Genomic DNA, 9,718 nt, shown 5'->3' with positions numbered 1-9,718 from the left:
AAGTGTTGACTGTGCTTGAGGTCTGACCTTATGCTGGGCCTCTCTGATCAAAAGTATAGTGTTTTGGGCCTTTCCCCCTTCAGTGTCTTGGCTTGTGGGTGGCACCATTCTCTCCAACAAAGGCCTACGCTTTGTGGAGGAAGAAGAGATTGGTTATTAGTCTCATGTGACACGTGGACACAGCTTGTAAGTGACTTCAATGTAGAAATGAAGAGCTGCCACTGTTGGTATGGGGTCTGAAGTTGCTCTATACACTGGGTTTCCTACAGCAATGAATGAAACATGGTCCTCATACTCCTGGGGGGAAAAATGGCATCCTGAGATGATGGTGAAAGTGTAGGTCAAGAGCTGTCAGATTGTAAGGACACCAAGTTGCTATCTGTAATATTGAAACTGATGATTCTTAATAGATGAGAGTGATCACTATTGATCACATGAAACGTGGTAGATACTCTCTGATTTTATTAACCTAGGAAGAACAACTCACAGCTCAATATAAGTTATATTCCTATATTGGAGTTTAAACATTGATTCTGGTATCACAATTCTTTACAGGATGGGAGGTGCATGGCCCTTCATTTTGCTGCCACCCAGGGGGCCACTGAGATTGTCAAACTGATGATATCATCCTATTCTGGTAGCACCGATATTGTAAATGCAGTTGATGGAAATCATGAGACCCTACTGCACAGGTGAGTCTCCTCCCTCTCATTCTGGATGCAGATTTTTAGTCTTCCTGTGTTAAATCACACATTGCAAGAGAAAGTCAGCACATAGGCTAGCAAAGATTCTGTGTTCAAAAGAAAAGAAAAGAAATAACAGACTCTGATTCAACTGGAATCTCTTGGAAATTAGAGCGGAATGTTAATTAAATTTCATAGAATAAAATCTTCAGTGGCGTATTCTGGGTCAATTCTAATCCAACGGGTATAGGCTCAGGATGAATTTTCTATATGCTAAGGAAGTCAGCATACAAGACTTTCCTAGCCCTTTCTAATCTGTTCCAAGTTCAATCCTCAAGTGTATCTTGTCCCCATTTTTAGTGACAATAACAGAGCAGATACATATGGATATTCTACCTTTCTAACTGTAATTTCCTCTTCTAACCCCTCAGTTAAAGATTAATGGCTTCAAAACAGATGGTTTTAGGGATTAATAACCAAGTCACCAAAACAAGAAAATTTTCTTTTTGGGAAGACAAATCCTAAAAGCTGCACCTGTGTGTGGAAGAAATAGCTGAGATGAATCTTTCTATCTCTTACACACGTGTGTGCACACACACACAATACGCACAGAGCTGTGAGCAGGCTGGAAGCAAACCTACCTGCTGTGATAGGATATGTATGAATAGAAAGGATTTCCCGTGTACAATGAGTTTGCAGACTAAAATTTTATAGCACAAAGGAAAACTAATATAAAACAACAAAGTCAATAAAAGGTAATTTATTTCCAAGGAAATGGAAAAAAATTAAGGGCAATTTGAAGAGAATTTGAAAGATATTTTAGACCTTCAGATATCAGAGGTTTTTTACATGATTCATCATGTAAGATTAAATATAAGAAGGCAACAGAAGATCAAGAAGAGTAAATTGGCAAGTAGGAAGCCAGGATTGGTGATATGAGAAAGATCCAGTTAGAAACCCTAAAAAAAAAAAATTATATAAAGAGCTGCTGGAATAAAACAATGTAGTAGATGGACTAACCTCTAGACCAGAGATTCTCAAACTGCTGCAGGTTAGAATCACATCAACAGTTTATGAAACCCCATTGCCAGTTAATGCCACAGATTCTATCAGAATCTCTTGGATGAGTCTCAGGAATTTTAAAAAAAATCTTTGATTCCAATGTTTTAGCCAATTGGGAAACCAAGTGAGTTGGTTATAGTTAGGATGTATAACTAGAACACAGCCTTAATATATAATTTTTTTTTTTTAAATGAAAGAGTCTCACTCTGTCACCCTGAGTAGACGTGGCATCATTATAGCTCACAGCAACCTCAAGCAATCCTCTTACTTCACCCTCCCGAGTAGCTGGGACTGCAGTTGACTGTCACAATGCCGGGCTACTTTTTCTATATTTAGTAGAGACAGGGTCTTGCTCTTGCTCAGAGTGGTCTTGAACTCCTGAGCTCAAGCAATCCACCTGCCTTGGCCTCCCCAGAGTGCTAGGATTACAGGCATGAGCCATCGCACCTGGCCAATACCAGTATATAAATATTCTTAAACAGAAATCATTTTAGGAGCATGGGGCCTTAATGTTATAATTTATTCACCAGAATTATTCAATATAATTAATAAATTTCAAATATAATGCAACTTTTTATGAATTTTTGCTGAAAATCTGCAAACTGAGTCTGAAATTCATATACAAAGGGCCAAGAATAGCTAAGATAATCTTGAAACAAAGAAATGAGATTTGCAAGAGAAAGCATAAAGTTTTCAATCATTACCATTACCATTTGTTATGGTGGTGCTTTATTTCGAAACTTTTTTTTTTACAAGATATAATCCAGATTTTTGTTTTCTTTATTTTTTTATTTTTTATTTTTTATTTTTATTGAATGGTAACTATGTACATTAATGCACTTCTGGGGTACAGTGTGGGGTTTTCACATGCAATCTGAAATACTTCCATCACACTGGTCAACACAGCCTTCATGTCATTTTCTCAGTTATTGTTTTAAAACTTTCACATTCTACTCTTAGAAAGATTCACCTGTACCCCTATAAGATAAACCTCAGAAGTGATCCCTCCAAACCCCCTCCCTCCACCCATTCCCCCCTCCCTTCTCCCTCCCCATATTCTTAGGCTATTTGGTTATAGCTTTCACATAAAAGGTATAAATTAGTTTCATGATAGGGGTGTGTACATTGGATACTTTTTCCATTGGATACCATTCCATTCTTGTGATACTTTGCTCAGAAGAACGTTCTCCAGCTCCATCCATGTGAACATGAAGGATATAAAGTCTCCATCCTTCTTAATTATTCCATGTATCTTCTCAGACCATCATGGAATAAAAGTTGAACTCAGTAACAATAGGAATTTGCAGTCTCATACAAAAACATGGAAGCTAAATAACCTTATGCTGAATGATAGATGGGTCAAAGACGAGATCAAGAAGGAAATTACCAAATTTTTAGAACATAATAATAATGAAGATACGAGTTACCAGAACCTCTGGGATACCGCAAAGGCAGTCCTAAGAGGGAAATTTATAGCATTACAAGCCTTCCTCAAGAGAACAGAAAGAGAGGAAGTCAACAACTTAATGGGACATATTTCGAAACTTTTATTTGCTTCATTAATTAACATTATCCTTACAACTGGTTATGAGATGATGATACCCAATGACTTTAATTCTCTCATAATTATTTTTGGCCTCATAAAAACTAAGGAAAGCTATTGCTGCCTTGTTAACTTTTGCCAAAGAGGAAATGCCCCCACATCTCCCAAGAGCGAGCCTTTTGAACTCTGCAGGTGAATTTTAGGCCCACCTTGCATGCAACTGTTGTTATTCCCATGATCACCGTGATACCAGTTATTCCTTTGTCTTTTGTATCTTTTGAATCTTCAGGAAATACATTTATGAAAAGATGAGGAAGAAAATTTTGTGCTGTATTTCGTTCTTTAAAAAGTTCTTTATTTTTAATTATTATAAATACATAGTAGTCATACATATTTATGGGGCACCTATGATGTTTTGATATAAGCATGCAATGTGTAATGATCAAATCATAGTAATTGGTGTAGCCATTGCTTCAAGCATTTATTATTTTCTTATGTTAGGAACATTCCAAATCCATTCTTTTAATTATTTGGAAATACAAAACAATTTATTGTTAACTGTAGTCACCCTATTGTGCCCCTGAACACTAGATCTTATTCCTCTTATCTAATTATATTTTTGCACCTGTTAAGTATCCCCCTTCCCCACTACACTTCCCAGCCTCTGGTAACCATCATTCTACTCTCTGTCTCCAGGAGATCAATTTTTTCTTTCTAGCTTCTACATATTAGTGAGATCGAATGATCTTTGTCTTTCTATGGCTGGTATTTCACTTTCCATAATGTTCTCTAGATTATATCACTTTGAAAATATCACCCTAATCAGATTCGATTATAAATTTCGAAAGCATTTCACATTCCTAGCATTGCATCATGTTAGTCAATGATGAATTAAATATACTTTATGAGTATCATAGCTTTATTTTATTTGTTTGTATTTACATCCATAGTACTTTCGTTATAATGTTTGGAATTCTCTGTTTGTAGAGCCTCATTGTTTGATCACCACGAACTGGCAGACTACTTAATTTCAGTGGTAACTATTCCATCTACTGGTTTATTTTTTTATTACTACTTATAGCTGAAAGACTGTGTGATTACATGCTATGAATTTTCAAGCATAGAACAAATTTTAATTTCTTGCTTATCAGCAAAAGCTGTTTACAAAAGGATGACTGACACATTTGCAAATAGACTGTTACGAATATGTAACAGAGCTAGACTTTATTACTACGAAGTTAGAAATTCCAAAGTGTACTTTGGGTACCCATGTGGTTTTAGCGTGGGGAGTTTGTGGAACTCAAGGAAAGCTCTTCCAGTGTCCTGTGAGTAGGTGTTAGGGGATTGTGGGCTTGGGTGACTCTGCCTTCAGCCCTGGTGGCTTTGAGTGGAGGCATGTGGGCTGAGCTTCTGTCCTAGCTGCCTCAGCACCACCTTTCAGATAATGAGAAACTGAGGAATTGAAAAATATTGTCCAAGGTTCGTTACAAATGAAAGGGGAGAACTTTTTCACTCTAAGAAATGCACTCAGTCAGCTTTTGAGTTAGATTTTTAACAAGCTCTTTGTACAGATGCATGTATGATGGATTTATTTAAACCCTACCATATCAGCAAAGAATGTAGTTCCATTCATATTATTGAACACATGTATATTGTCAGTAGCAACTGTTGGAATTGTGATATTTACACAGAAGGATCCTGGGGAGACTCCTGGTATACCACAGTTCATGCCATGCATGGTTTCCCACAAAGGCAGCCGTATCGTGACCTGCCAGGAGAACTGTGGCTGAAACTCATGGACTGCCACACAGCCCGCTAAGGGGATGCTGCTGCCATCATCTCTATTCAGTGGGCCCCATAAGAACAGGGAAATATCAACAGTCAGAGTTTAAACTATTTTTATTACTCTGTCCAAAGTTTAGAATGCTTTTTAAGTCACCCCCAGGCCTGCAGTCCCTGGAAATTTTTAAAAGCCTTTGCTATCTTACCATATTAAGTATTACAACCATAACACATACTCATTAATGTTACTTATTCATTTTTTAAATATATATACATATAATTTTGTTTTCAAATTCAAATGTTCTCAAATGTTTTACTAAAATTTTACTTTAGAATTTAAAAGATTTCAGTTTAGTAATTTCAGTTTGTCTATTTCAGATCAAGTCAGTATCTTAAAAAGTGAATGGCTCCTAAGAACAGTTTTTACATCACATATGCAATGAATTTGGAAGACTTAAAATTATGGATGCTTACAATTCACTTTTTTTACAATTCATTTTTTTGACAGTGGGACTAAACTATTATTCTAGGTCAAAGGATATTTTTCATAGTTTAGGTAATAATAGAGCTATTGCCAGATGTCAGTACAAAGCCTAATGTGATAATAATTTCGTTGCTGAAATTACAGAAGATTGCCTTGATTTCTGATATTACAACATATAAGATATAGAGACATTTCAAGTAATTTATGATTAGTCTTGTGCATTAGTGCTAGCCATACTATAGACCTTCTATCTCAATGAAATAAAATTTCGAGATTGTAATGTAAGCTGATCTTTCTGTTTGTAAGCTCTTTCTTGAATGACTTATTTTATTTTAGGGTGCAGATGTTAACGTTATTGATTCTGAAGGACGCTCTCCACTTATATTAGCAACTGCTTCTGCATCTTGGAATATTGTCAATTTACTACTCTCTAAAGGTACCAAGGGGGACCACTTTATGCCTTTGAAATTATTACTGAATTTGGTGAAATAAACGTTTATTAATTATCTGTTGTGTGCCAGGTCCTGGGCCAGGTGTTATGAATACAACGATAAACAGACCACTTTCAGTTTAAAATACTTTTCAGTACAGTAAGGGAAAAATATTTTAAAAGACAATTTCAGAGAACAACCGGATATTTTTATATTTAATATTTTTAATATTTTAAAAGACAATTTCAAAAGAACAACCGGTAGTATTTATAAAGCGTTTGTTATACCTTTGGCACTTTTCTGAACATCTTGTCAACTTTCTCTCACTGAATCAATCCTGTGCAATATGGGTACTGTAACTGTCCCCATTCCAGACTACCAGGTGCTACAATAACAAAAAAGCGAGATATCCTCCTCTTAACACCCTCCTCCTACATATTTATATTTTATGCTTTAAAAGGTAAGAGCTCATATATTAATGTAACGCATCACATGTTCTCTACCTAATGTACACACATACACACACACTCAGAGTAAGATAAACCCATTTAAAATATGTTTAATTTTCTCATTGAAATAAAATTTCTTACAAATTAAAGATTAGCAAAGTTTTAAGTATAAAAGACTTTATTACATGGAAATTGTGCCATAGGCCGTACTTTAAATAAAAGTGAGTAGAATTTATATTTATATTGTGCTTTCTGCAGGTGCCCGTGTAGACATAAAGGATCATTTTGGACGTAATTTTTTGCATTTGACTGTCCAGCAACCTTATGGATTAAACAATTTGCGGCCTGAGTTTATGCAGGTAATATATATCTAGGGATTTTCACAAACCGAGTTGGGTTAAACAGAGAATAAACTGCTATTTATTATAACATAGTGAAAGCTGATTCTGGAATTTTAAAATGTTTTAAAATAAAGATGACATTTTGAATATTTAGTTACAGCAGTGGTGGTTTAATGATGATAATAACTGTCACTAATAAATGACACTAATAAATAAGGATACATCGTTAGATTGATTTCCTACACTCTTTGACCATTATGATTTGCTCGCCAGTAGAAAAGCCAAGTGTGTGAGTGAATTAGTGATACTACACATCAATTAGGAAAAAGTACTCAGTGTATTTGACCTGTTGAGACAGGTCCATAGGTCATATGTATATTCAGCAGCTACTACGTACTGAGTGACTATCACGTGTATGTGAAGTCCACCATATTTTCATAGTAAATAAATTTTAATATTGTTACTGTCTTTAGTGATCGAGAACATATATTTGAATACTTCAAACAAAACAAAATGTTAATTGATCAAATTAAGCTACTCATTTGTCATTCACATTTTATTTAACATACACATAAAATGTACAGTCCACCTAATTTTAACATTTCATCCATTTTCGCTAACGAAGCCTAGTAGTATGAAACGCTTAGGTGTTATTGGCGGGAGAGTGAGAGGAGGTGCGGAGGGAGGGGTGGTGGTCGATGTTTGAGAAATGTGGAATAAGTCCATTTTCCTATTGGAAGGATGTCTCGGAGGCTTTAGTGTGGTACTATATACATTATAGGGAGACAGAGCCTTCCACTTCATCCACCTTTATTTTACTGAGCAGTACCCGTTAAGTTATTTACATTTTGCTCTCAAGAAATACATTTGTAGATAACTACGAAAGTTTTAAGACAGACTGTTTTACGGTCCATTATTTCACTTCCAAGAAACACAGTGGACAGCGTCCTTCCCAATTCACCTGAGCACGTTGTATCTGGCTTGACTTATCGGTGTTGCCAGGGGGGCTTCGTTTGTTTCTATCTGGGCAGATTTTATGTTTCTTGATTTTTGTATATCTCTCGACTTGTGTCATGACCCATGCCTTGGCCCTCGCTGGAAAATATTATCCTCCAGAATAGTTTGAAAAACATCCTATTGGCATAAAAGCAGAATTACATGTAGAGTCTTAATGTTCCCCACAGATGCAGGAGATTAAAGAGCTGGTAATGGATGAAGACAATGATGGGTGCACTCCTCTGCACTACGCGTGCAGACAGGGGGTCCCCGTCTCTGTAAATAACCTCCTTGGCTTTAACGTGTCCATTTATTCCAAAAGCAAGGATAGGAAATCACCCCTGCATTTTGCAGCCAGGTAAGGCTCAGCCTGTGTGACCTACGAGCATGTCTTCCTTCTGTGTAATATTTGCTTTGAAAACATGAAACCTAATGTTTTCCAAGTTATGGGCGTATCAATACCTGCCAGAGGCTCTTGCAAGACATAAGCGATACGAGGCTTTTGAACGAAGGCGATCTTCATGGAATGACTCCGCTCCACTTGGCAGCGAAAAATGGACACGATAAGGTAGTGCAGCTTCTCCTGAAAAAAGGTGCATTATTTCTCAGGTGAGGATATATGATTGGAAAGTTTGTGCATTCTGTTTCATTTGCTATTTTAGGCTATTTTTCCATTGTACTTTAAATTTTGATATCTAACATTGTATGTCGCTAATTACTTTTATCCATCTTATGTAATACTCAAGCATATATAACTTCTCAAATATTGAAAGGAAAGTGAGTATTATTCCCAATTGATAAATGAAAATATCAAAGTTTATGGAGTTGAACAATCTTGTTCAAGGTCATAGAATAAGTGGCTTCGTACAGAGCATTTCTTGGAATCTTTGAAATACATTTCCTCCTATCTCATTTGATTGTGTTGCCTCTTCCTGTGTATGTGTAGACACGCACACGCACACACACAAAACCATACAAGTTCAAAGACCCTACTTTTTATTCAATCTAAATGAATCTATGGACATAAAAAGCTTGCTTTCAATGAAAACAAGAGACTTAAAAATTCCTGAACAGGGTGGCCATAAAGTTCATGTGCAATTTCAAACTGCATGCTATTTAAAATTGTACATGAACTTTATCGCTACCTTGTACTTAGAGGAACTCTAATGCAAGAAAGAAAAGCAAGTTAAAATATGGCAGTTTAATAAAATATGTGGCGTAATTAAATGACATTGCTGTGGAAGGAAAAGAACTCTGGAAACATTTTATAGAAATAAGCTGATCCATCTTCAGATTTCACAATGAGCTGATGCTTAGAGATGCATTTCTGTACTGACCTGGACTGATGCCAGAAAATTTGTGACATAATTGCAAAATGAGTATTTTTCTCAGTTCCTTCCCTCTTATAAGAGGACACCAAGCAACAGACCTGCAAAGGGGGCTCAAGTGGACCCAGGCCACACGATTGTTCCTTTATCCCATCCTAACTGGGATAGCAAGGTGGCTCTTTCACCCTAAAATAGCTGCCCACTATAAGTGAAATTAAATTGTGCCAGGATGTTTTCCTGTATCTAATTTGGAAAATCATTACTAATATGATAAAGCTTCATTGTATTTACAACTTGCATTTCTATGAGAAAGGATAAACATTTTTCAAAGGGATTGAGTAAGCATCTTAGAGCATAGGAGACCTGAACTCTTAGAAAAGTAAGTGACACTAAGCTAAATATGGTATAGCCATGAACTATAAATTGTTGTTGTTGCCAGCAATGTCTATTAACCTTAAAGATAAATGCCACCATGGGGACAGATTTTTCAATGTTCAGTGAAAGCATAAGACAAGATTTAAAATGGTGTGTAGATTACAGGTTCAGAAAAAATACATAGGACACCGAATGCTCAGTCTACTTTCCTCCATAACCAAATGTTTGATAATGTGTTTACATA

General features: G+C 36.1%; 1 protein-coding gene across 1 annotated transcript in view; it reads left to right on the top strand.

Moving 5' to 3' along the window:
• The window catches only part of TRPA1 (transient receptor potential cation channel subfamily A member 1), a 52,505-nt gene that overhangs the window by 14,115 nt on the left and 28,672 nt on the right, over positions 1–9,718 (top strand). The window contains exons 7-12 of the mRNA XM_012811543.1: positions 556–692; positions 4,276–4,324; positions 5,891–5,990; positions 6,693–6,793; positions 7,960–8,129; positions 8,216–8,380. Coding sequence (XP_012666997.1) covers positions 556–692; positions 4,276–4,324; positions 5,891–5,990; positions 6,693–6,793; positions 7,960–8,129; positions 8,216–8,380 — 722 coding nt within the window. The remainder of the gene's footprint in view (positions 1–555; positions 693–4,275; positions 4,325–5,890; positions 5,991–6,692; positions 6,794–7,959; positions 8,130–8,215; positions 8,381–9,718) is intronic.

The sequence above is a fragment of the Otolemur garnettii genome, unplaced genomic scaffold, assembly GCF_000181295.1.
Source record: "Otolemur garnettii isolate 467f Iridium unplaced genomic scaffold, OtoGar3 scaffold00163, whole genome shotgun sequence".
NCBI lineage: Eukaryota > Metazoa > Chordata > Mammalia > Primates > Galagidae > Otolemur > Otolemur garnettii.
Note: the sequence above shows the minus strand (reverse complement) of the source record. Positions and strands in the feature narration are given on the sequence as shown.